We start from the raw sequence: 26,036 nt of genomic DNA, 5'->3' as shown, positions 1-26,036 counted from the left end.
CTAGCTCACAACTTAGACATTGTACCAAAATGTCTGACCAATTGCCACAGAAAAAGGCTGATAAGAGGAAAACCTATATGATGACTCTTTGGCCGGCCTTCAGTGCCAAGCACACAATTACTTTGACGTACGTGGGAGCCATCGCGAGTCCGGTCCGCCCGAACGGGTAGCAAAAATAACCGAAAACATTGAAGTATTCTAACCTTTCCGGCGTTCTCTACTGCTGAGATTGATATTCCTGTGAATAATGGGCGTTGAAGGTTCTTCTCAAAGACCTCTCTCCAAGTGTTCTTTACATTACATTTCCGCACCGGCAGTTCTGGGCCACCAATCCATTATCCTTCATAATAACATCAGGTATTATTGCTTTGAGTACATTCTGAAGAAACTTAATACTCATGCCTATAAGACTGCGATTGCGACCCTTTTTCAAATAATGCATTGATATATGTAAGACTACTACTACATGTGAAAACATTATTAATCTTAATCATCGGGAATAAACCCCCAGCTACCACATTTTGGGTAGGACCAGTCTGAATCTTTATGTCGATCGATCTCTCTGCCATAATGGTTAACGCAAATTTGAAGTTTAGGGCATGCTGCTTGTAAATCTTCCCGTTCTTCATCAGTCAGAAGCCGATCGACCTCCAAATTGAGAAACTCCAACTTCTTTGCCTTTTTTATAGCCTCCAAAACACGAATATTGAGATCATACTGACCGGTGATACTGATGCTCTCTAAAGTATCAGCTTGAGAGGTAATCATGTCGCATATATCTATCTCTACTTCAAGCGAGTGAATAGGGTCCCACCGGCGGTGGCTCACTCCTTTATAATGCTTGAGTCGTGGAGGACTTAGGCGGGCCAGAGCTTGGATTGATGGCCAGACATCATATAGGTGTGCCAGATAAACCTCTTCGACTACCGGCAGTTGTTCCAGGAGCTGAGGGATAGCAGCAGCCTTCGTCGTCGTGAGCCAGTTGAGGTGAAGAGTCCTTAAAGTCTTGCCCCATACATGGGATGCGTCTAACAGACTCTGCAGATCGAGATGTCCAACAGAGTCGATCTTGAGCCGTTGAAGTGAGGGACATCGCTTGGATATCAAAATTATATCTGATGGGTCCGAACGCGAAAGTCCTTCGACGTGCGTGAGCTGTTTCCAAAACTTCAAGAATACCTTATTGTTTTTATACGCCCGGCTGACTTTGGAGTCAGAAGTCTTTGCATCAAGACTTAACCTCGTCACATTTGGGCATTCAGAGAAGAGATTCCCCAAGAATTCCAGGTGGGAGCTAAAAAGCCCCTTGTTGGTCTCAACTATCTCCAAGTGCCTGAGGTTCGGACATAGCTTGGCAATCTCAAGCCAGAGGGAACTGCTATACAGGCACTTGACATTCATGGATAGTGACTGGACGAGAGGTCCCCGGCGTGGCTCAATGATCAAAGAGAACCGAAACATCAAGATCGATGGAGTCTCATCGAACATCCAACTGCGTGGGTGTTTGTATAAGTACCTCTCGAGGATTTCTTGAAATAGCCGACAGGAACAGGTCAAGGAAAGCAAAGTCTTTGCTCGCAATCGTTTGCTCTGCAGACAACTGGGATAATCGCCAACGATCTGATCGAAAATCTCATAGTAAATCTCGGCGGGGAGATTGTAAACCCACTTTGTTTGCTGCCGTGATTCTGCTGGGTCGTGTGCTATGAGCGGCGTTGGGAATTTGTGGCGCGACCAGCTGTCAAAATACAGATCTGTAGCGACTTGAGCTCGACGTTGTGCCTCAGGGTCATTGGGCCTTTGCTTTGCAATGACTCTTAGTGCCCGAATACTTTGTTGCAATTTGCTCTCGGGCGGAACCTTTGCCAGCTTGCTCTTCTCTGGCGGACTCTTTGGTGTCTTTTTCTTCTTAGGCCTGGAGGCTGAAGCCTCGTTTGACCCCTCAACTTTGACAAAGCCCGACTCTGGCCAACTCTTTGGTGCCTTGTTCTTCTTCATGGCGATTTGGTATTAGGATCAGTTCGGTGCGGATTTGTTTGCAAGTCAAGGCTTGCGTAGAAGTTGTGTTGCTCAAGCTTGGGTCTGAGGTATAAGGTCTTAAGGGTAGAGGGATAGCAGAAGACCTGCTGCTTTATGTGTGTATTTTTAGATTTGACAAGGAATTGATCTGCATTTCGAAATTAAGACTAAAAGGGGGCCTTGTGAAGTCTCATCCGAGGTGCACGTCTGCCAACGAATCAGCTGGAATGTTTTCGCACAGGACATGAACTCTGTCTTTACTTGCCAACTTTAGGGCCAGTGACCGCCAGAAAATCCAAGTCTCAGGCCAGCAAACTTCGAGAAATTTCTGTTGCCTAAAGCTTGTGACAGTAAAGAATTGGGTCTTCTTAGATGAAGTCGATATAATTAACCTAGATAATACAATGTTTTCGAGTTACTGCGACTTGTACCGGCATCGCATTCCCCACGTCCACTAAGAGTTTCTTACACATTTGCAGACCTTGAGATAAAGAAACGAGAGGCTTCACGCTTTACTATGACACTTTCTATTATCCTTACTCTCTTTTGAAAAATGCGACAAGGACAGTACAACGAATTTCACACTTAGGTTTCGATGGCATCATAATTAGTTACTACGCTAACCACCCTGGAGTCTATTTCAATCCATAGTCGACGACGCCTCGTTCTTTGTTCTCTTAGGCTGAGATTGTGTGTTTGTATCAAAAGCTCACCCGTCATGTCATTGATACTTCGTTCTGCGTACTGTCTCTTTATTTAACGGTATTACGTGAATAATATCAGCGTGTAAATGGATGATATTTGCAGACGCGTGTAAGAATACTGGACTTTCTATGACCATGTCCCAGTCCTCATAGGATGGCATGTCCTTCCCCAACTACCCTCCACGGCCTCTAACGTGTCCTCCTTGTACTTCATAGTCGCCAAGGTGCACTCAGTGAAGAACTCCTTAACCACCGTGAGTCCTAATTCTGACTTTCCAAGCTTCGGGCATGCAGTCAGAAGACCGTCTATCTCTTTTTTGGTAGGAATGTCATTTAGCTGCACCCGAAGATTCTCCAAATTCTTTGCTTTATGGAGGTGCTTAAAGATATCCATACCGAAGTTCCAAAAGTTGAACGATTCTTCTATGATGAAGGTATTGAGAGTCTCAGAATGCGCAATGAAGATGTCAATTATGGCTTTACTGACGTTTTCTGCATTCGCAAGTGGGTCGTATTTGAAGATATCATCTGCATGGAACCACCGGAACGCTTTCAGACGTGGAGCATCCGGTTGAGCTATAGCCTGGATATCTGAGAGGCGGAATGTGGTGCACCACGCACTCAAACCAAGCTCCTCCAACCTTGTAAGATGGGGCAGCAGATGGCCAAGGATGTCATCGTCGGAATCCATGAATACGGGGCGCTCGATGTCAAGAGACTGTAATGTTTTCCCCCATGTTTTGAAGCCGATCTCCAGGTCTTGCAGGGAGAATTGTCTAGGACAGCCTAATCTCAGTCTTTCTAAATCATGAGTACAAAGAGATAGCTTCTGAAAGAAATCTTCTCTCTCCCCATAGTCGAACTCTGTGAGAGTGAGTGACTTGAGGTTTGGGTAATCATAATGAAGGATGTCCCGGATGGACTCGAATGCGCCACAAACTTCTAAGTGGCAAAGCTGCTTCGCAAAGTCTGCGTATTGCTGCGAAAACGCCACCTCATTTGCAGTTATTTCATCGTCGAGGCCGAAGCCACCGTCATATATGAACTCGGTAACCTTGGGACAGGCAGCAAAAAACAAGCCCATGTGCATATGCATGAATTGTCGAACGACTTGTGCGGGGGCATATTTCCAATCCAGTTCAAGACGAGTTAGATTGGGACAGAGCTCCAGAGTGCTTACCCATACACCGTATCGGAAATTCTCTGGCCGGGGCTGGAATGTCAGTGACCGGATATGATGGGCTCTGCGGGGCTCAATAGTAAGACAGAAGAGAAATAGCCATTGGGGGTTGCTATTCGTCGATAGTCGCTGGGATCTCGGGTGCGTATACAGGTGCTCCTCGCAAAGTATCTGGAACATTCTACAGGTAGATGCCAGAGATTGTAAAGTCTGGGCACGTAGTTTCGCCTGCTCCGGAGACCTCCCATACCTATCGTTGACGAGGCAGTTAATTATCATGATGTATATCTCTGTAGGCAAACGAGACACTACATCCGTCCGTGAGTCAGTAGGACAATTCGTTTCGCAGCGCTTGATCGCTGGTTCTTGGGGGAACGATTGAAGTGATCGAATCTTACGACGCAAAAGGCCAATAGCTGCTAGGGCTCGTCTCTGTGCGTCTTGGTCGCAGCATCTTTGTTCTGATATATTGCACAAGGTGTTTGTAAGTGTCACCAAATTCCCCGCGATTGATCTCTTCCGGGGTTTAGGCTTATCCATTTTGTCCTGCGGCTGGAAATGGTTTGAAAAGGGAAGTAGATCTGGTTATAATGGTAAGTAAGAACAAGATTCCTGACTGTTCGCTACCTTGAGAGAATGATCAAGTCCCTGCCGGAAAAGGAACATGGAAGACAAATGCACATCGTAAATGCAGTAAAAGGCATTGGTTCCTGATTCTCCGGTTAATATACATGTGGCCAACAACAAGACGTCACAGGACGGTGGTTTCTACAGAGGATTGGACGGTTAGTCGCTGTGGAACAATGTCTAAGTTGTTATCCAGATATGTTATTTGCAGTCGAGACTTGTGGCTGAGAGCTTAAATCAACAGACAGAACTCAGAATCGAGAATCAATAATGAGGTCCATACAAACACTGCGTGCCTATTGGGCTGTGCGTGTTGAAGCCCAGTGGGAGCCTCAATAGAGCGCAAGGCTAAATTCTATCTATATAGCCAATAAAATGCTCTTCGGCAGCTGTACGTAGCTTCGCGTCTGAAGCTCTATCTCCATGCCCTTGAGGTGCCACTTCACGACCCAAACAATTTCTGTCACTTAGCTACAGCTAATTGGTCAACTATAATGATGTAGGTTGTCGGAAAACTCACATGGAAATCAGTCATTGCGTGAGGTTCCTGCAGATGACGTGCCCAAACCCCACATCACGACATGTCGCGCCATGGAAGATTAGACTGGGGTCGTGATGACTGAGAGAGTCACAACCGTAGCATATTCGTCATTTGTAATCAATATTGCACTTAATAAACCTGACTAATATCTCTAATTGTCTCAGCTCCCGCCTCACCGCTATCCTCCGGTAACGGCTCGTCGGCATACGTTGTTCGACGGGGTAATCGCACAATTTCGCATTACAAATGCGCGATTAAGGAGAGATTATATATATGTACTAACTTGAAGATTGCACCCAGTGAAAGATATACAATATAACTAGCCATTAAATCACTATTTCACTACTCGAGTCTATCACTTCACATTGTCAATCCACGCCGTCAAAATGCCTACCTCTCTCTACGACCTCATTATCCCCACCTTCATCAAGGGTCTCCAAACCTTTGACCATGTCCTCACAAAAGCCGAGCAATACGCCAAAGAAAAGGGCCTCAACGCCGATGAAGTCTTTCCCCAAGCCAGGCTCGTAGACGACCAACTTCCCCTCGTCTTCCAAGTGCAAACTGCCACCAAAGCTGTTCAGACCACCATTGGCCGTCTAACAGGCGTTGAGCCCACATTCTTCGAGGATAATGAAAAGACCATTGCCGACCTGCACGCCCGAATTCAAAAGGCTCTTGAGGCTGTGAAGAGCGTGAAGCCTGAGGATGTTAACTCACGAGAGGATGTCAAAGTGGAGCTGTAAGTTTCGCCACAAAAGTGTATACTGCGACATTTCGCTAACTCCTGAAAGCCCCCGGCCTGACAGGATCCTCCATCTCACCGTCAAGGAGGCTACACTCTACCATGGCCAGACAAACTTCTTCTTCCACATCGTCACTGGCTACTCCATATTGCGTGCACAGGGCGTGCCTATTGGAAAGGCCGATTATCTTGGAAGCTTTCTTGCGCAGTAAGTGGAGCAGGTGGAACCTAGAATAGACAAATGAGCAAGATTCTTTCCACATGGCGTCCTTGGGTTTGATAAGGTTCTAAGTACCGACAGGGACAAGTATAATTCTCTGCTGAAGCTCTGAACGTGAAAGGATCATGATACCAAACCGTGAAGACTCCTAGGTTGGTCAATTATTGAGTTCCCTATGTCAAAAAGCAATTGCACGACTGATAGTCCCTTCAAAATTAAAGAAGTGAGCCCTTCATATAATTCTGGTCCATTGCTAGTTGTTATCGTGTAACATATTTGTGGCCACCAAACACAAACGGCACCAACTTGCGCCTCCAGGGCGCCGCCGTCCTTCAATGACGCTACGAAGGGTCACCATTGAACACGAAGTAAATTTTAATGCTTTCCATATACATTGATTTATTTTTTAACCTTGATGTTGACCTTGGAAAGAAATTCAACTCTGCTCCGAGACAGTCCAATGCGCAGGCCAGACACCATTTTACGCTGCATCCGCTTTTCGCAGCCAACATGAGGCTGATACCATTCTTTGTGGCCATTCTGGGTCTCACTGTACCGTCTTTGACCTTGGATAACCATAAAACCAGTACAGATTCGACACTGGAAAGGGCAATCGTTGCCATTGGTAAAGAGGGGCTCTCAAAACTGTGGAACGTAACTTATGAATGCCAAAGGTGAATATCCCCCAATATGCTCTAACTAGGCTCATGATGTTAGAATCTACCGTTCTCGAAGCCTTATGCAAAGCTATAATCTCATGCGTGCAGATGTATCAGCAGCAACATCCGGAACGCAGAACATCTCCTATGAAATAGACTACCCATTGCTTCGTCAGCGAATCGACCGCCGTATACAGCCTTCACGTGAGTGCAGCAAACAGGTTTTGCAACCGCAACTGACAACTTAGATTCGTGGGGGTGGGCGTCTCCTCAATTGGAGCCCATGGAATTCTCTCTCGTGGTTTGGACTGGCGATGGTGACTCTGCTTGCTTTGTCAAGGGGAACAACGAAGTCTTCCTTCCCCGGAACGTTACATCTGGCTGTGTAGATGGTATGATTGGGGTTCTCCATCTACAAAGGATACTTGCTAACTTCTGAAGCTGCATTGGCCAATAAATTTGCTACCGACGCTCTCATGATGTCTCCTGGTCTTGCTGAGCGGGTGAGTCAAGTAAATGGTCGAACTTCCAAGTATCATGCTGATAGATCAAGATTCGACGGTCTAAAAGTTCTGAATACCGCGAGGTTGATATAAACGGCATCAAATTTCCAGCAGGTATGTTTCGAGATTCATGATCGGTCATTTTGCTAAGAGCGTACAGTCTATAGCAATCTTGACAAGCTCCTCCTCATCGTCGATCCGGAAACATACCTACCATATATCGTCCGCTCAGAAGAGCAACATCCGATCTACGGAAACGCTACAAAAGACGTATACCTTTCAAACTACAAAGAAGTACAGGGAATCAAATTTCCCCATACTGTTCAGACTATCTACAGCTCAACTAGTCAACGACTCAGCGTGGTTCTCGAAGACTTTGTAATTGACAAAATCAACGTGACAGCAAAGTTCAGCGACAACTTCTTCGACCTTGTTCCTCATGGTCAGAAAGTAAATATATCAGAGAAACCTCCCGATGTTCCCAGTGGTCTTGTCACAGATTACAGCACGAGCTTACTAGGGTCACCGGTCAAGAATGTCAGCGTTGATGCTTTGAAGTCATCTAGGCCCGTTGATCTCTTGCAGTTGTATTGGCTTATCATCGATGATAGCCATGATCTTGGGTTCAAGCAGCTTATTATTGAGTTTGAGACTGAAGTCATTGTGTGCGATGCGCCGCCCTTCTGGAGTGAGGCTGTCATGGAGTGGATTAAGAAAAATATTGGCAAGAAGGTCACCTACGTCGCGGTACGTATATCATTTCAAGACTTGACTGTTGGCTAACAATCTAGCCTTCACATCATCACCGAGATCATAGTGGAGGCGTAGCCGATTATGTTCGTGCCGGCGCCAAGTTGATCATCCCCGAGATGGCGGTGGATTACTGGTCCAGCATTCCAGGCGCCGAGTTCATCACTTTCAAGTACGTTGAGCGTCAATTGCAGTATTTCGCTGACAAGCCTTAGTCAAACACACCCTTACATTCATCGCGACAACAAGGTCCAAGCATGGTTCAACTGGGCTTATCAAGCGCCTCATGCAGCTGACTGGACTTATGTAATGGTTACAGAGCGATGTCCTAATAAAAACTCGTCCATCTTCGTCTTTGAGGCTGATACATGGGAAGCTGGACTTAGTGTTGACTTGGGTAACCAGCAGCAGATGAGGCAGTGGTTGGACCAGCTCCTGGATGATGGTCTTCCAAGATCTGCGACGTGAGTATTCCTGGTGGTAATTGGATTCTACTAACAGCCTCTAGTGTGATGCCCACGCATGGATGGATTACTCCATTGGAACAACTGATCAATATCACGGCTTATCCATATCCTGATTTTGATATTAGTCGTTGGGGGAAGGGTGCAGCGCTATGTGATAAATCATTCACAAGGAAGCATAAGGATAATTAGTGATACGAGTTCCATATTAGTTATCTGATGTTTGACAATTAATGAGCTTTCCGAAGATTGCAATCTGCTCTTTCTCAATGTCTCCCAAAATTATCAACAAAGTTTCTAAGCTTCGGTCTTGACCCCGGCTCGCGGAGTGAACACCATATCCAGCCTTGGCAGTTCCAGAGTGTAACAATCTCGTAATCCGTCAATGAAAGCTTGAGGATTGGTCCCTGGCGCGAAAGCAATATTGTATCGCGAGAGAATGTCCATGAGAACATAGCGCATCTCCATAAGACCAAGTTGCTTTCCAGCACAAACGCCACGACCTGTCATTTCAGCTGCGTTCTAAAGCCCGGAGAATAGAGACTTACCAGTTGAAAATGGTGCGTAGACCGATGCGTTTTTGATCAGCTCTGGTCTCGTAATCCACCGCTCAGGAATAAACTCGTTTGGCTTCTCAAAGCAACGTTCATCTATGGCCAGTTAGCAATGGAATCATATGAACTTATCCTTCAGCATACCTCTATACATAGTGTAAGAAGGATTATGTATAATTGTATCTCCAGGTATGTAGACATCGTCAAGCTGCAGCCCTTCGGGAGGAGTCATCCTTGGAACACCTGAAGGAACAACAGGATAAAGACGAAGAGACTCATCGATACATGCTTGGAGATACTGTAGCTTGCTCAAGGAAACAAGGTCATATTCATCGTGGGTGCTCTTGTATTCGTCGATCTCAGCCTGGAGCTTGACGAGTACATCGGGATGGAGTGCAAGGTGGTGCAAGAGACAAGTCGTGGAAGACGAAGTCGTATCACTGAGATATTAGCGATATACTACGATGTTGCAGCCTAGTCATACCTGCCGGCGATGATAATGAGATGAGCATCACCACAAAGGTTGTCGAAGTCCTGCTGAGTAGGCTTCTCAATCGCATCATAATCCTCCAGAATACTACTAAAAACATCTGGTTCCGCCGGTGGATTCTACAGGGGTTAGTGGAGTACTGTTTTCCTCTGAGAAAGCATACCTTTCGTCGAGTCTCGACTTGATTCCTGACATAAGCCTGGAAAGCCAAATATGACTTGTTCACGATTGGGATAGATGAAACAAGAGGGAAGAACCAAATCATTCGCCGGAACGCGCCCATGAAACCTTGGGTCTTGTGTGACTCGGTGAAGAAGTGGTGCTCGACGCCGCTTTCAAGCAAGTCGAAGCTTTTTCCGAAGGAAAGATCACCCATGATGTCGAAGGTGTAGAAGTTTACCCAGAGGGCTATATTGAATGGCTTACCCTTCGCTTCATCAATACGGTCAGTAAGAAGTTTGGTGTATTTGAGCACTCGGTGCTCATAATCGCGCAGGGCTGCTCATCGTAAGCGCTCATCTCCTGAGGCTAGGTGAATGACTCGGTACCTTTTGTAGTGAACGCTCTATCCCATGCTTTACGGCGGATGCCATGTTCTTTCTTTCGTCGCTCAGAGAGAAGCATTACCCACGGATGGGTGATGCCATAAAAAGGCGATTTGATGACCGGGGATGAGGGAGCGTGAATGGGCCGAAATGAACTTGGTGTCGCGATTGATATCTCAGTAGGCCCTTGGAATAATTAGTCGAGAGCACATTGGTAGTTTAAGTCAACTTGCCAATTCTCACGATGTCTCCATACTTCTCATGAAGCTTCTGGACTTCAAGGTACATATGCTCTTCATCTACCGCAAGATAAGTAGCGTAGAATGTGGAAAGGCGAGCAATAAATGGACCCGGGAAACGGTTCAGTCGGTGAAAGAATGCTCGATATGATAGGATACTGATTGTAAGCCCAGCAGCAAATGATGCGAACCATTTGTTGGTCACTGATAAAGCTTGCCAAACTGAAAATGAGTAGAGCTGGGTGAGAAACAACGAGACAGTGACCTCATACGTTGCCCATGCCTTGATAAACTTGACAGTCCAAAGGTCCCATTCTCCTTTACGTAGAACAAAGATATGCACGAGCACTCCAAGGATGAATGCAGCGCAAAAGGCCTGCGGAGTCTCAAGATGAGCTTCAGTCAACAGCATACTGACGGTTAGCGGGTTGCGCAAAGCAGGATACGACAGAAGAAACCCGCTTCCTTTTCTGAGACATGGCCAGCTTCTTGTATCCAACCTTCTCTCAACAAACCAAGGCCTAATGACGAAATAGGTTGCAGGAACTTTTGGGGGCCGATATGCGTTATAGGTTGTTGTCAAAAAGTGGGTTGCAGCGAGTGCCTTGGCGAATTACCAACCAGCGAATACGCATATTCAACATCTGTATACGCCCTTATAGGCATTATGCAGCGCTCTCGGCATTATCTCTTGGCTAAATTACATCAGTTCATGCTTTGCCGGCGGGTGATGTGATTGCCTTGTGCAGGATAAATGATATCAATGGCGTTTTATTGGGTTGCAGATGGACACGCTTCATGGCTTGATGCATATACAGCGGCCGCTAGATGCTGTAAATGGGCTTGCATCCGAGACATTTCTATGTGTGCATTTACGGATCTGGATAGATCATCCATTGAAAGAGAACGGAGGGAGAAGAGACAAGATCGACATTCCAATGCACTTTATAAGGTTGCTTGTTTACCAATCGTTGTCCTTTATTGTCAATCTTCACCGTGGATTTTGTTAAACATTTCATGTGAAGACAGTCGAGATGCATGGGGGCGGCGTAGAAGGTGTCCCGACACCAGAGACGCGTTCAGCGAGTACGTTCCGTTCAGGTCATTCCTGATCCAGCGTTACAAAACACGAGCACCTATTGCCACTTGAAAGCCTGCTTTTGATTATATATAGCACACGTAATTGGCTCCCACGTTCTCTCCGGACGATCGGACGTGGTCTGCTCCATCGCATATTACAATTTAATACTGGGTCGCTACATCGTGTTCAATAACACGATACACTCGTTGTTACCAGGAAAGGCGAATACTGAACTTGAATAGCTTGCATAAGGGAACCTATTTCTTTTATGACTGGCCCAAGCTGCAACAGAATACGAAATAGGGTGCTGATATCTCACCACGATCTTTTGCATGTCACGGCCTGCGAATCACGGCAGTAAGCCACTGCTTAGCGCCGGCCCTGGCTGTCAGCATTGTTACACACGCAAATGCTCCGGCGGGGAAGCTCCATGGGAAGATTTCGTTCAACCTCGCAGCTCAGAATCGTGGCTGCAGATCAACTTGCGGTAGTAATCAACGGTTGTCTAAAATCCTTGGTGGGAATGAAACGGCGACTTGAAACTTCGCCTATGATTACTTGATCACGAATTGAGTTTCAATTCATTAAGCGAAGCCGATAGCTTGGCATCCTAACTAACCAAAAGCCGTTTAGACATGAGTCTACCCGGAGATAGCGATTTATGATCACCACGGAGCATCACGGCTCAACCTCCGGTCCAAAGAGGGGTTCTACATCACATTCACAGAACCTTGGTAACCAATTGACAGAGGGAACTCGTGCCCAACAAGTATCAATATAATCATTAAAAAGCCACGAAAAATATTTTTTCTTCAAAGTCATAGTCTAGACTCTCAAAATGTTAACCAATTCGTATCTTTCGCAAACGTTGAAAGCCATCGGGTTCCCCTCCGATATGAGCTAAACCTCACTCACCCAAGAACTCCGTCTTTCTGCGGATCCCAGAGCCATTACGGGCCCTAAACCCCGGATTTTCCTCCACCGGCGATGGGACCTTTAAATCTGGTCCCGAGAGCTCGGCCTCCAAACGGCGAGGCTTTTTTTCAAGACGAATGATGACCTTTTGCCCCCCTTGTTTATGGTTCCCCGCTCGTAAAACGGCCGAGGCAGAGATAAGAACAACTTCTCCTCTTTTCATCTCGTCATTGTCTTGGGCTGTTCTAGCAGTCTGGATGTCCAAGATGATCTCGCGACCTTTGTAGACGTACCGTAGGCAATAGCGACGGACTCGGCGTCATGGCCGGGCTGCAGCCCGATATCTATGCAGCCATCAGCATCACTTGGGTTGCAGCCTTTCTGGCCCTCAGTCTGCGGCTCAAGGCGCGTCGAATCACGAAAATGAGCCTTTGGTTCGACGATTACTTCGCCATAATTGCCTTGGTAGGATTGGCTCTATCACTGCTGAAGATCAATGCGCACGTACTAACAGTACATTCCAGCTCTTTGTGACAAGTTACTGTTCCATCACGATATACTGTACGCGATACCCTCCAATCCGACCGCAGTCGCTTACCTCGTCTAGGGACGCATAGCTACAAACTCGGCCAATCCATCCTCACAATCGCAGACCCCATCGAAGCAAACCATATCCAAGACCGATCGCGACTTTTGCTCTGGATCTGCGAACTTCTGTACGCCTCGTCGATTGCAATTTGCAAACTCAGCATCCTCTGTTTTTACTGGCGCGTCTTTCAGTACACCTCAATTCGTTACGCCATCATCATCTTGCTTGTCGCTGTGAGCATATGGATCACTATTCGGACTTTCATGGTCCTCTTTCACTGCGTGCCGATAAGAGCATATTGGGACAAGAGCATACAAGGCGCCAAATGCCCGTTTAACGAAGCGAATTTCTTCTTTGCTACGATTCTCGTACATACGACTATGGACTGCGTCATCCTGATTTTACCTGTCATCGAAGTTATGAAGATGACGCTACCTTTATCGCAAAAGCTGGCCGTTGTTGGACTTTTTACGTCTGGAACCATGTACGTTGAGCTTCTTCTGGTAATTTTCTGGTCTAACCATGAGTAGAGTATGCGTCGCGTCGATATTCGTTTTGGTGCATTCGAAGTTATATAACCCTCGAACCGACGACATTCCAAAAGACATGGCACAGAACATGATGTGGGCAGCCGTCGAGATAAATATGGCAGTTTTCTCCGGTACGGACTAACCTCCCGGGCCACTCCATCAAGATCCCCTGCTGACAGATGCTGCAGCTTGTCTCCCCATGCTACGACCCATTTTTCGTCACTTTCTTCCAGGACTCTCGACAACAGAAGAGTCAGCACAAGCACCGATCAGTTTACCAAATGTTGTCCTACCCGGAGTAAGGCTCACTGAGACGAGGTCAAAGAAGCGGGAGTCTCGAAGGTCAGGCATGTCTAACGGGCTGTATGACCCGGAGTTGGGTGTTTTTCATGGATTTTCGGATATATCAAGCATCAGGAGCGTGGCGTCTAGATCAGATAGCGAATCCACACCGAGGAGCACATAATATTAATACTATATTCATACTCAAAGTGTTCCATAATAAGTTCTTCTAGGTCAACCAGAGCCAGAGTCCAGGGACTATCGGCTCGAAGACTTTGCCTGTACCATGATGATTACATATTTGAATTCTCGTAGAATGCCAATTCTAGGCACTGGTTTATACGATACTAGGCAGAGTTGATATACTAATTCATGTCGAATGAGAACCAAAAGCCGAGGACAATAGTTGTCTTTTGAGAAACGGGACCGAGGTTTGCTTAAGCTGTATGCGGTTTCCTTTAAGTACAGTACATCCTTGCAGAATTTGTGGTTCGTCAGCTGCTGCTAGCGCTCATCACGCTCGCGTCTTGGGGATCTTATCAATGTTCCGACCCTCCACTAGGCTCAGGCCATGCCATGCCTTGGAGAGTGTACCAAGCATCCGTTGGTGTCCATGCTCCTCAGTGGTGCCGGTCAGTGCGAAGACCAGTCTGAAATGCAAGCCCTTGATATGATGTTCAGTAATGCTCTCCTCTCCTGTGTCTTGACGGACTTGATGGCGCAATACAGGTTGATGTTCGCTAGGCTCGGTGTTTTGTTCGTCCAGGAGGAGAGGCTTCAACCATTGAGGCTCGATGTTCGATCAGGAGAAGGTGGCGCAATGACGATCAGATATGGTATGCAGCCTTTGCTCGTTTCCCAACTCCTTCAACCTCTTTTTTTATCGTAGATTTCGTGCCGGTATTCCACTCAATTTGACTCGAGTCGTCAGATACACCGTGGCCAACAGTCCAACAGAAAGGGTGCAGGTCGTCACGGCTTCTGCCACCTGGCTGTTCGATCATAAGACCTTTAAATTTGTGTGTTGATCTAGCGCCATAGCTTCCTGAACCTTAGAAAGGTCGTGCAGTCGAAGGAATGAAGGTTCGTCCAACCTTCATAGTTCCATAAGCTGGTGAGAATATAAGGGCGTAAATATGAATGACAAGGCCAACAAGTACAAGAAGTACCATGGCAAGAAGGACACCTCTTTGTCGGCTGAGACGGTCGAAAGTAATAACGTCCATCTTGAATATCGAGCGCAGTGCCAGTATGATTTGTTTGATCGTCGGTTCTAGTGGATACAATACACAGGACGAAAGAACGGTTGGCTGACGAATTTCTTGGGGCCAAGACGACCTTTTGTAAGAATTGGGAAATTGGGTTTGGGCTTACTGTCTCCATTTCGTGTCATTTCCAATAGCGGCACAGCCCAAAGGGACCACCAAGATGTTGGTTGGTTGCGATGTGGAGTCATGGAGGATCCTTTGGTGAGGCTAATTGGATTTATCGTAAGTCTGAGACAGGGATCTCTGATGACATTGGTCAGACGGGACCATCACTCGAACCGTCCATCCGACGCGTACTAACAGCACTATTCTCCGACAAACTGTCCATTATGGTTAATTATCAATCTAACCGTAAAGTCAATCACTCAAGTATTCAGGACTATGATCTACATAGAGTACGACGCATGTCGATGTTCTGTTCAAGGTTGTGAAACAGCCGTGACGAGTCCAACTCTTCAATGTTTCTGGTAAGCAGGACCAACGTCAGATGACACTGATGACAACATCAGTCCGAGCGTGCATTTTGGACAGTTCCAACTGCAGCTGAATGTCCCATTTACGAGAAGTCATGTCGGCGCCAATGGGCCTATCCCTAGTAATCGCATGCGGCACAGCCTTTAAAGGGACATCGCCCATCTTCTCTGCTTATTTCCATGAAGACAACGTTGCATCAATGGAGCGCTTTACTTGGCAATTGGGCTCAGCGAGGAACCGAAGAGGAAGATTTTACGTGCCCCTGCATTTGACTCCGCTCAACTCGCCTGCAGTGCTGTCATTGTGATGGATCATGTTGTGTTCTAGAACGGCCATTTATGGGACGGCTACCTGATCTGGAATGTGCCAAGTGTTGGTCGTTAGTTTACAGCTGTTGGTTGAGGATTGGACCCTGCTAACAGGCCTGTTATCGATGTCGTTAAAGGATAGTGGAAACGCTAACAGATGAGATAGCACGAATTGTCGATGGTTGCCAAATAGTTACGGAGTGGCCGGATAGCAGCTGAAGCATGGGTTGAGCAATCCAACTAAAAGACTGTCCAGCTTTAGGAAACTGGTAATTACTGCAAGTCTTCTTTTAATTTCCAATAGCATACCTGTCCATTTTAACGTGATGCGTCCAAAAAATGCTTCCTGTTCAAGCACTCAACGTGGATACCCTCTAATCTTTGTTATTTAGCCTGTATTTAGCCGGGTTCCCAATCGCCTCTCTGGGCTTGGGACGCACTTCCGAGCTAGCTAGCTACCCTGTATCTCAGCATCTCGGTATCAAAAAGTTCTAAATTTACAAAAGGCAAAATGCTTCCATCCGTTTGCGAACTCGTTTCCCAAACCTCTTTTCCTCCCAAAACCTCAACAAGCCACGTCGATATCATAGTCATAGCTTCGGAAATCCTGCAGAACCGATATAACAGGAGTACCGTACGTCGTATTGACCCGTGTAGTTCCTCGAATCATGCCTCTTCAGACCGGTTGTCAATAGCAGCATGACGCGGCCGTGAATATTGAATATTACGGACCCAGAGTCGCCACATTTGGAAAATGTGCTGCCATCAAGTCCTATGGTGCACTATTCCTGAGAGGTAAAAAGCACGCCGTCAATAGACTCGCAGACGACCGATCTGATATCGTTTATGCTTCCGATCCTGAATCCCGACTTTCCTCCATGCATCATCCCAATCAAACCTCGGGGTGAATCTCCGGATAGGATTTCTGATTACAAGTCCTCTAGAGACACAACATCTGGTCCAGTAGTGACTTGAGACTCAAGTCGAAAGCCAATAGTGTCATATACACCCTTAGATTCGAGTATGTTCAAAAATAGTCCTGTTGCTGGCAGTTTGCTTCAAAGTTGTGATAATTCAGTTGTATGCTTATCTCTAACTAGGTAGTTTGATAAGCGCCCAGTCCGTCAGCCTAAATGGTGGTGAAAACTCGATCGAGATGGCCGAAAGCAGAAAACTTCTGATCGGCAGAGTGATCCTCAAAAAGGGGTTTCTAGGCTTGAAACTTGGTAAAGTTGAGTTTATTCAGTTGATGTTGCTCCAAGCAGGTTTCTTTCTGGATGTATCGCGCGCCAGAACTATCTATCACCCTGGAAAGCTCTTTATCTTGGTTTTGAAAAGAGTATTGCATGTTATAGAAAGTGATCTGACCTGGCTGGGTAATTTCAGGGGATTCATGTATGACTCGAGAGTCGTTGAGAGGTTGTTCCTTATTGTATACGACATGCCGACACGTTGGGGCATATGTGGTTGTGGCATCTTGACTATCACGAAGGTATAAGGCCTTGGTGCCTTCTTTTTCCCGGTTTTCAGGTGCAGCGATGTTGGTACCAATGAACTCTGTGCAATAGAATCTATATTTGTAATCCGCCGCACTGGCAAATGGGCCAGGAAGAAGTCGCCAGTTCATGAGTTGGAGCATGGGCCTCTCCACTGTACCCTAGGCTTCGCAGTACGCCACGGAGACGGCTTCACTCTTCACTTACACAGCATGCTGGTGCTGTAGCGCAGCGAGGAGACCATGCAGCGTTTCAGGGCACTTCTGGTAGAGACTCAACACTACACAACGAAGCAATGTGCATTACTGTACGATTGAGACGAGATTGAAACACCATTCAATGAGACTAGCATGATACCATGACTGAAGTGTTTCATATGGGCACGGAAACTGGTGGGTTGTATGAGCCATGAGATGCAAATTTGATGTGGTGTTCAACAACTCAATGAATGGATACCAGTCAGCATCGTGAAAGTAAATTTGGTTAAAGAAGGTCTATTCTTCTATCTATCTTTTATTGCAATGCTCAGGCGTTCGGCCACATAATCATTCGGATGCATTGGCAACGACAAACTCAAGAATGGTCAAGTTAGGACCATTCCAATGCTTTCTAGCATGTGTAAACCACAGCCCAACCGCAATAGCAAGGACGGCTACCATGACCGGGCCGCAGTAGTTCATGTTCTCACCAGTGACTGGGAGAGTTGATGGAAAGGGGAGGAAGATAATGACATATAGTGTGTAAACCAGAGCAAAGACATTGACGGGAAGACCGAAGCGACCAAGGTTCCACTCGCCAAGCTTGATGGAAGACCCTGAAAGACGAACGTAGATGATACTTGCAATTGCGATAGCGTAGCTGAGGTACAGGGCCAAGGATGAGAGTGATGTAATGGCACCAAAAGCAACATAGGAGGTATTGCCAATGTTGAGAAGGTTCAGAGCGCAAACCAGAAAGACAGTGAGAATGATGGAGCGTGTAGGCACGCGATGGGTAGGACTGACATAGGCAAAGTAAGCAGGCATACCACCATCACGAGACCAAGCCCACGTTAGACGGGAGACGGAAGCAATGTTGGCAAGGTTGACACTGAACGAGATGATGAAGAGACCGGCGATCATTGCAGTGGTGACTTTATTGGAGCCGGTCACGTTGAGGAGGATGGCCTGGATCTGACTGGGTTGCTCAAGCATGTCTTCGACTGAGCCCATGGCGGAGATGAGAACATTGACCATGATGAAGCCGAGGACGCCGTTCATGAAGATGGACCAGAACATGGCGCGAGGGACGGCAGACTTGGCCTTTCGGGTCTCTTCGGACATGTGGATAGCACTGTCGAAGCCTGCGAACAGTGAGCGGGGCGACGATAGAGGACTCTCAAGGGGACTTACCAGTGAAACTCCAGACGCAGGTCAGCATGCCCAAGTTCCATGCGATGTACTCGTTGTCCCAACCAGACGAGATGTTGCGTTGCAACCAGAAGGACGAAGGGTTTCGGGGGCCCATGACGACTAGGACAACGACAAAGATGACGAAGAGACAAACGTGAAGAACACCGGCAACAAGTTCGACCCATGGAATGAGCTTGAAGGCGTAGACGTTCATCAATCCGTGGACCAAGCACATGGCGATGACAAGAACCGAGGTATGCCAGCCGCCAGCGACATAACTGGGATGATTGATGCTAATCATCGACTCGAGTAGAATAATAGTGACGTTCGCAATAGCGGCCAACAGCGACACGTAGCCAAACCATGTCGACCAGCCTTGGATCCAAGTCGCGAATCGCTTCACCGATTGAGGAGCCATGTAAAATGTCCAGTGGTACTGCGCACCAGCAACAGGCTGAATCGAAGCCATCTCTCCCAACGACGCAGCCTGGGAAATGGCGCCGCAGAAGACGATGATGAAGCTAAACAAAAACGTTTGGGGTCCGCCATTGAAGAGGGCAAAGTACATGTTTCTACCAACATCAGCATCTTTGCGACCTCGACATAGAGGAAGAGTAACTTACGAGCACATACCCTCCCATAATGCCATGTACGTCAACGAAAAAGCAAAAAGCTGCGAAAAAGAAAACACCTTTCGCGTTCGCGTGACATTGTAGATGTTGGAGTCCTCAGGCGGCCTAGCCGAAGCGTCAACGCTCACAGGAACAGGCTGCTGCTTGCCCGAGGCTTCCAACTCAATGCTGTTACTACCGTGCGACATCGTGAACCCAGAATATGCGAGCGATATTGAATGCAGGAACACGAACCAACAGACTTCGGGGCCTGGGTATAAGGCAGATCCTCAGGTATAAAAGTGCCAGCAACGAATTACCTACAAAGTGGGACCTGTCGGGGAATTGAGAGAAAGCTATTGCCTGAAACAAGTAAATAATCTCTGGGATCAAAGTTGAGCGACAGGTCCTCAACGGATGGAAGGGGAGTTAGGCGAGGCGAGATTGCCGCGAATAAGGCCGGCAATGAAATCGAACGGTTTTGTCTGAGGGATTGTGGCGTCGCAGATCATTTCTCATTGGGAATATCTCGTGGAACCGCTTGAGATGTAACGCTAAGTGGACTCGAAGGAAGAATGCTAGCAGGGACAGGGCTTTATCTACCAACAGCCACAACAGATATCATGTTTTCGTGTTCTCTTTGCTCTTTTCGTTATGATCAGTAATGAGTGAAGAAAAGAGGGAAGAGAGGCTGCATCGTTTGGCTTACTACTCCGCATATCTTGCTGAGCGAGAAGCAGGGATTGTAATAGTCATCACCAACCTGCAGAGATCGACGAGACACTCATCTTGTGATCGGCCGCATCACAGAACAATGAATCTCCACTAGAAGACGTACAAAAGTGGACAGCACTTTAGAAGCTTCAAACGTGGGTGCCTAGTGGTCCGAGATAGAGTAGATATCCCAGTACCTGGAACATGACAGGACCGCATGGCAAGCCGCTGACTCCAACGACTCGGACAGATTATCACTGCAGCTGAAAAAGGTCGAAACACGGTAAGATCATGCACATTCATGGTTCATCGTGTATGTATGTCTTAATTTAATTCCCTGGTCGTTCACATTCATGCTGTCACCACGCCCACTGCAACTCTATTTATTTGACAGCCCCGAATGCTACCCTCTCCCCGTCTGCTCGGTCCGCCCTTGCTGTAGCATTAAAAGGCCAGCACGTTGATCTCTTGTTTTAAGGCCGCTGAACCCGTCGGAGGGTATCGAATACTACGCAGACGATGGACCAAGTATCGCAAGCGGCTCCGCCATTTTACCCGTTGACGGAGAGTAACCATGCTGCACTTGTTGTCATCACAGCTGTTATTTTCTTTATCTATGCGCTTCTCGGTATCGTTGGGAAGTTGATCATTCGGTTGAACATTACTTCTATTAAAGATTTTGACGTGGGGCTGCTGATTGCTGCGTTGTTGTACTTTATACAAACGGCCTGTGTTGTTGCTGCTTGCAGTCATGGGCTTGGTGAGCACCGTGATGCTCTCTCTGATGAGGACTTTGGTCGCTTCAGCAAGGTATGATTTCGTTCTAGTGTGTATTTAATCTTGCTAATATGCTGTAGCTGATGTATGCATCACGCGTATTCGGAATTCTTGTTCATGCGACGACAAAGGTCTCACTTGGGCTTCTTATTCGACAGATCGATCGACAAGGTGGACTCAATACTGCAAACATGATCCTTGGTGTAGTTGTCATTGCGTGGGCTGTCTCTGGCGTATTTGCGACCGCATTTCAATGTCCAATGCCAGAGCCGTGGCTCGCTGAGAACGCAGCGCAATGTCCAAACCAAGGACCGATCTTTCTCTACAACGGCATTATGATAATTTTAACAGATATTGCTCTGTGCGTCCTCCCGGTCGCAATGATGTGGGAAGTCCAGACCTCGATACGAAGAAAGATCATTGTCATGGCGTTATTCGGCACGCGACTCATCGTCCCGATCATCACGATACCCGAAATCGTCCACGCGCGATATATGTTTGAAGATTCAGGCGATGTTACATGGCAAGCTGTCTCAATGATGATCTGGGGTCAAATTGCACTCGGCCTCTCAGTAATCACAGTCTGCATCCCCAGTCTCAAAGGCGTAATCGACAGTCTACTTGGTTCCACAGCCGTCGCAGCCATAAACACTCCCTACGAACTCAAAGACAGCGGTAATGGAACGGGGCTCGAAATGACAGCCCTGTCAGACTCACGAACGAAACAAACATCGAAACAAGGCAGTGGCTTAGGCAGCGCTCTACGAAGACATTCAAGACCAAAACATAACGATCAACCAATGTGGCGAAGGGATGTTATGGGAGAGGTGCGAACGGAAATAGCGAGCGGAAGTGATAGTGTGAGGAATTTGACGGAGGGTGTCATGGTGAATCGAGATTTTGAAGTATCTTACGATGATAGACATGCTTCGCGTGCGGACTCTATGGGATCGAGCGAAGGTGCATATCGAATGTAAAGCAGTTAGTGTCAGTGATAATAATGGCATTATTCCTTGTGTTAATTTGTCTCTTATGATTTACAAGGCTCAAACGTCGGAGAATAAGCTCCTCCTTGCCTCAGACGCACCGCGGGCGCAAGAGGGCAGATCTAAGCTTCTTCAGTTTCCTTCCGCCGCAGGATTCGCTAGCGTCTTCGGTTGGAACAAGTGTCGAACAAAGCAAAACCACCGAGAAAATGCAAGCGGCTGCACCCGGCAAATCCCCCAGTCGCTGAAGATAAAATGGATCCAGGGGCGGTTTGATATGTCCGTTGTGGCTTGCGACTCGCTGGCTGGGAATTAACGCCAAGGTTATCTCCGGTCCACTTGGTACAGTACTGCACTGTAGTGGATTGAAAGGAATAGACTTACGGCCCGGTCCCTGGTCCCCGAGAGGTTTACCGTGGCTTGAACTACTGATCAATGTCTTAGCCACTGTGATATGATGCTGACATTGTGAGAATTCTCTTCTCCCTTTATCTGGCGGTCAAGAATTTGTGAGATTAGTTGTGTCACATCGTTGGAAACGTGGTTACAACGTGTTGATAGAGTTCAACCAAATTAAACTGCCGAGCGCCATTTTCGGTGCTCGTATATGATCGTCCACTTTGCGCGATACCTTCAGGTGCCGTGAGTGGGGGTTTAGAGGGTTATCCACTGTAATCCACTCTTCGAATGGTCAGTTGGGGCTGGTCAGAGCATGAATTAGTACGTAACGGAGGAGATGTTGGTTATCCTTGTTCCATGCTCAATGGCTCCTCTTTGCTATGCTTTTCATGGCAAGACATGCGAATGGCGGAGACGAGTTCTACAAATTGGAGTTTGTGGGATCATTATTTGTAAATGTCAAACTCGTGGCTACAGATGCAATTGTGTTTATGCTGCTGACTCAAAATTGTTAGAGTCATCCTTCTTCCCCGCCCCGGATCGGATAAGCTTCGTTAACCAGCTGCCATTTCTGGACTGTGAGTCAAAACAACAGCACCCTATGTAAACCTCATAGCATCAGGTATCTCGAACAGTACTTCTTCAAACAAAATATTAATGATCAATTGACAATGACTTCTCACGACGAAGAAGCCCGCAATGAAGCGGCCCCATTGCTGCAAAACAATGGAGAAATATCTGTCTCAGAATGGCCGACCAACGACTGGTGGGCTGAGCTGTCGCTCATAACACGCTATACAGCCCCTCTGGTAGCAACATATCTACTTCAATATTCATTCAGCGTTATCACGACAACAGCTGCAGGCCATCTTAGCCCAGATGACTTGGCTGCTGCTGCAATTGGCGTCACGACCATGAGCATCGCTGGTCTTGCCTTCTACGAAGGAATGGCGACAGCTCTCGACACCCTCTGTGCGCAAGCGTATGGGGCTGGAAACAAGACGGGTGTTGGCTTGCATGTCCAGCGTATGCTTCTTCTCATGACGGTTGTTACTATCCCTGTTGCTGCAGTTTGGATATGTTCTCCCGCATTCTTGACGCTCATTCTTAAGCAAGAACATCTCGCCGTCAAAGCAGGTTCCTTTCTCCGAGTCAGTATACTAGGCATCCCAGGCTATGCCTCCTTCGAAGCATTAAAGCGCTTCCTCCAAGCCCAAGGCGATTTCAACACCGGCATGGCAGTCTTACTCATATGCGCGCCTATCAACGCGCTCCTCAGCTGGCTCTTCGCCTTCAAACTCAAGCTCGGTCTCGAAGGTGCCGCTCTTGGCGCAGCAGTAGCCAACACCCTCCGCCCAACCCTCCTCCTCATCTGCATCTTCTTCAAAAAGTCAACCCACGAATGCTGGCCCGGCTTTACGCGTCGTGCCCTGCAGGGCTGGGGATCCATGGTTCGGTTATCTGCCGCCGGATCGGCTGTCACGTTGGCGGAGTGGACTGCGTTTGAGATCATCACCGTTAGCACGTCATATGTGAGCACGATTCATCTCGCGGCGCAGACGATCTTGACTACTACGTCGATTGTCATGTGGCATATTCCGTTTTCGCTTGGTGTTGCTGTTAGTACGAGAATTGGACATTTGATTGGCGGTGGACATGTGACTGCTGCGAGACGGATTACGATACTTTATGGTATCATGTTTGTTGGGTTAGGGTTCTTCGACGGTGCGGTTTTGTTCTTGTTGAGGAATTACATTGGACCTTTCTATGCGAGCGATGAGGAAGTCCGAAGAATTGTTACGAACACCATGCTTGCAGTTGCAGGCTTTCAGGTCGTTGATTCGATTGTCTGCGGATGCAATGGTGTTCTCCGTGGTTTGGCCAAACAATCTGTGTCTGCGTGGGTTGTGTTCTTCGTCAACTACTTTACTGCTGTTCCTATTGCGGTCTGGTTGGAGTTGGGACCTTTGGATCTGGGCTTGAATGGTGTTTGGTCTGGAGTGATAGGTGGCTCTGGTGTCATTGCGCTTATTGAGGTCATCTATATGATCAAAGTCGACTGGAGAGGTTCAGTCGAGATAATCAAGTCAAGAGAGGATTAGCCTCTCGACTTCATGATTCAACATCATCGTAATCTTTCCAAATTCCTATCCCTTCATCATGTCACATGCAAACTTCAGAACCAAGCGTCATGGTATGGTTGACAGCCTATAACCGGCACAGTTCGCTGTTTCCTCGCCACATCTCTCAATCAGCTTTCATCTGATCACGCGACCTACTTCTGTAATTTGATCGTCGCTGTGTCCACGTGGTACATGACGGTTCCCAACAGTTGAGGGAACATCGTCATAGGTGACGGATCCTTGGGTCAGGGCGCGTGGGGTTCTGAACCTCGTCAATCTTGCGATCTGCATTTGATACCCCATACCAAACCAAACGAAAAAATAGCCGCGGTACTTGATGCGTTGGCAGCATTCACATAAGCTACTTCTCGGACCAAAGGAATAAAATGCAAGTCGACCCCGCTCGATTACATGCTAAAAGGCGTAGTCATGCTGCATGTTTGATTTCGTCATCTTTTAGCTTCCTCCGAGTATCGCCCATTGGCTTTGTTCACGAACTTCCAAATCAGGACATGAGGGTTGCTTAAAGTGCAAATGCCCAACACCAGTAGTTTTATCTCACTGCCGACAGCCTCAGAACCGCTTTTGAAGTAGAAAAACATGGATCAAAGTGTCGTTGCGTGTTACCTTCTCCTTTGGGCCTTTGCGCTGTCTCTTTTCGCATTTTCGTACTCACAAAGACAGAAAATCTCAGGTCCCTAGATTGCACAAGATTTCCGCTTTCGATGGTCAAACCTTCACTGCATTTTAGATAAAAAACGCTCTCCAATCAATCTAAGCTTAAAACAAGGCGGACCGTTTTCAGCCCTAAACTGTGAGCTGGCATTGTTTGTTGTTAGCGCCGGGCTTGCTGAGTTGTCCCCGAGCGCGGTCCGATATCTCATCATATCAAATAACGACGATCGCACATTTGATATTGAAATTCGCCCCCTTCGGTCCCGTCAAACTCTATTGACTTTCTGGAAGGGGATGATCCCTCACAACCGCCGGTAGTTTTCGCACTTATTATCTCACGTGTACATGTCATGTGCCCCAAGCAAAGCCCCTTCATGAGGGGTTGAGGAATGAGATTATCGTGAATGCGGAAAGAGAGTTATCATTGTGCAGTCGGGTAATATGCTTATAAAATGGCTTTGTTTTCCACTGACTGTCACTTAATAGTTCAGTAGCAAAAATGATCATCTTCGAATTCTTCGCGCTTCAAAAGACTATTTTCAAATTCTTCAGAATTATTTGATAGCTGAAGTTTGGATCTTGTGCCTTACTCGATAAACTTTCACGATGACTTCTTATGGCAAGCGCCCTTATACTACACTCATAGAATACAACGGTCAGTGATCGAGGATGGACCACTGGCTTGACTCTTCACTTACTTCTTATACATATCAGGCAATATGGGCACTGTTACTACTCAACAACCCCGACGATCTGGTTCTATGCATGTTGAACCTTCAGTCAGCTCTGTCACGCTGACTCACACCAAGCAGGTTCCAGATCGGCCAATGCCTGTGATAAGGCCTCGCAGAAAGGAGTCTATGGACCAGTATTTGACCGGCGTTGGTGCGTGGACCTCAACTCGTGTGATGCCCGCCGCCTAGATCATGATTGTTTATTTGAGAAGTTTCAGAGTCATTGGCGTTTACAACACTCGCTTATTATGGATGCCGGCATTGGGAATTGGGTGGTTAGATACTCGTTTTAAATACACCCTGCGGTAAGTAGAGTAGTCAAACAGGATACTCACCGCAGGTCAGTACGTGAGCATATCACAGTCATTGTTTTCGTTTAGTATTTTATATAGATTGATCAAAGGTGCTTATCGTTCTACTGAATATCAGAACCTATCCTTTTG

At 47.1% G+C, this 26,036-nt stretch overlaps 12 protein-coding genes across 12 annotated transcripts; 7 read left to right on the top strand and 5 right to left on the bottom strand.

Annotated features, from left to right (window-relative positions):
• Window positions 1-486: 486 nt before the first annotated feature.
• On the bottom strand, window positions 487-1,998 carry FMAN_14977 (uncharacterized protein; the record flags this gene model as incomplete). The annotated part of the gene is made up of 1 exon (XM_041822702.1): window positions 487-1,998. The coding sequence occupies one exon, from the start codon at window positions 1,996-1,998 to the stop codon at window positions 487-489; it is 1,512 nt and encodes a 503-aa protein (XP_041688356.1).
• Window positions 1,999-2,850: 852 nt separating this feature from the next.
• On the bottom strand, window positions 2,851-4,443 carry FMAN_14978 (uncharacterized protein; the record flags this gene model as incomplete). Its single annotated transcript, XM_041822701.1, has 1 exon — window positions 2,851-4,443. One exon carries the CDS (start codon window positions 4,441-4,443, stop codon window positions 2,851-2,853), a length of 1,593 nt encoding a protein of 530 aa, XP_041688355.1.
• Window positions 4,444-5,457: 1,014 nt separating this feature from the next.
• On the top strand, window positions 5,458-6,148 carry FMAN_14979 (uncharacterized protein; the record flags this gene model as incomplete). The annotated part of the gene is made up of 3 exons (XM_041822699.1): window positions 5,458-5,813; window positions 5,866-6,024; window positions 6,118-6,148. 3 exons carry the CDS (start codon window positions 5,458-5,460, stop codon window positions 6,146-6,148), a joined length of 546 nt encoding a protein of 181 aa, XP_041688354.1.
• Window positions 6,149-6,775: 627 nt separating this feature from the next.
• FMAN_14980 (uncharacterized protein) lies at window positions 6,776-8,604 on the top strand (the record flags this gene model as incomplete). Its single annotated transcript, XM_041822698.1, has 8 exons — window positions 6,776-6,899; window positions 6,944-7,087; window positions 7,137-7,198; window positions 7,243-7,312; window positions 7,359-7,945; window positions 7,990-8,120; window positions 8,164-8,412; window positions 8,457-8,604. 8 exons carry the CDS (start codon window positions 6,776-6,778, stop codon window positions 8,602-8,604), a joined length of 1,515 nt encoding a protein of 504 aa, XP_041688353.1.
• A 105-nt stretch (window positions 8,605-8,709) lies between these two features.
• FMAN_14981 (uncharacterized protein) lies at window positions 8,710-10,080 on the bottom strand (the record flags this gene model as incomplete). Its single annotated transcript, XM_041822697.1, has 6 exons — window positions 8,710-8,915; window positions 8,961-9,062; window positions 9,111-9,406; window positions 9,451-9,575; window positions 9,620-9,954; window positions 10,005-10,080. 6 exons carry the CDS (start codon window positions 10,078-10,080, stop codon window positions 8,710-8,712), a joined length of 1,140 nt encoding a protein of 379 aa, XP_041688352.1.
• A 140-nt stretch (window positions 10,081-10,220) lies between these two features.
• On the bottom strand, window positions 10,221-10,652 carry FMAN_14982 (uncharacterized protein; the record flags this gene model as incomplete). Its single annotated transcript, XM_041822696.1, has 1 exon — window positions 10,221-10,652. One exon carries the CDS (start codon window positions 10,650-10,652, stop codon window positions 10,221-10,223), a length of 432 nt encoding a protein of 143 aa, XP_041688351.1.
• Window positions 10,653-12,557: 1,905 nt separating this feature from the next.
• On the top strand, window positions 12,558-13,821 carry FMAN_14983 (uncharacterized protein; the record flags this gene model as incomplete). The annotated part of the gene is made up of 5 exons (XM_041822695.1): window positions 12,558-12,701; window positions 12,761-12,797; window positions 12,844-13,309; window positions 13,356-13,486; window positions 13,544-13,821. 5 exons carry the CDS (start codon window positions 12,558-12,560, stop codon window positions 13,819-13,821), a joined length of 1,056 nt encoding a protein of 351 aa, XP_041688350.1.
• Window positions 13,822-14,208: 387 nt separating this feature from the next.
• On the top strand, window positions 14,209-14,914 carry FMAN_14984 (uncharacterized protein; the record flags this gene model as incomplete). The annotated part of the gene is made up of 4 exons (XM_041822694.1): window positions 14,209-14,473; window positions 14,595-14,656; window positions 14,694-14,720; window positions 14,786-14,914. 4 exons carry the CDS (start codon window positions 14,209-14,211, stop codon window positions 14,912-14,914), a joined length of 483 nt encoding a protein of 160 aa, XP_041688349.1.
• A 2,814-nt stretch (window positions 14,915-17,728) lies between these two features.
• On the bottom strand, window positions 17,729-19,394 carry FMAN_14985 (uncharacterized protein; the record flags this gene model as incomplete). Its single annotated transcript, XM_041822693.1, has 3 exons — window positions 17,729-18,525; window positions 18,575-19,146; window positions 19,198-19,394. The coding sequence occupies 3 exons, from the start codon at window positions 19,392-19,394 to the stop codon at window positions 17,729-17,731; spliced, it is 1,566 nt and encodes a 521-aa protein (XP_041688348.1).
• A 1,024-nt stretch (window positions 19,395-20,418) lies between these two features.
• On the top strand, window positions 20,419-21,653 carry FMAN_14986 (uncharacterized protein; the record flags this gene model as incomplete). The annotated part of the gene is made up of 2 exons (XM_041822692.1): window positions 20,419-20,709; window positions 20,757-21,653. 2 exons carry the CDS (start codon window positions 20,419-20,421, stop codon window positions 21,651-21,653), a joined length of 1,188 nt encoding a protein of 395 aa, XP_041688347.1.
• Window positions 21,654-22,732: 1,079 nt separating this feature from the next.
• Window positions 22,733-24,163, top strand: FMAN_14987 (uncharacterized protein; the record flags this gene model as incomplete). The annotated part of the gene is made up of 1 exon (XM_041822691.1): window positions 22,733-24,163. The coding sequence occupies one exon, from the start codon at window positions 22,733-22,735 to the stop codon at window positions 24,161-24,163; it is 1,431 nt and encodes a 476-aa protein (XP_041688346.1).
• A 1,302-nt stretch (window positions 24,164-25,465) lies between these two features.
• FMAN_14988 (uncharacterized protein) lies at window positions 25,466-25,782 on the top strand (the record flags this gene model as incomplete). Its single annotated transcript, XM_041822690.1, has 2 exons — window positions 25,466-25,514; window positions 25,574-25,782. 2 exons carry the CDS (start codon window positions 25,466-25,468, stop codon window positions 25,780-25,782), a joined length of 258 nt encoding a protein of 85 aa, XP_041688345.1.
• Window positions 25,783-26,036: the final 254 nt, after the last annotated feature.

Source organism: Fusarium mangiferae (genome assembly GCF_900044065.1).
Source record: "Fusarium mangiferae strain MRC7560 genome assembly, contig: FMAN_scaffold014, whole genome shotgun sequence".
Classification (NCBI taxonomy): Eukaryota; Fungi; Ascomycota; class Sordariomycetes; order Hypocreales; family Nectriaceae; genus Fusarium; species Fusarium mangiferae.
The sequence above is the reverse complement of the archived record's forward strand: the minus strand, read 5'-3'. Positions and strand labels throughout refer to the sequence as shown.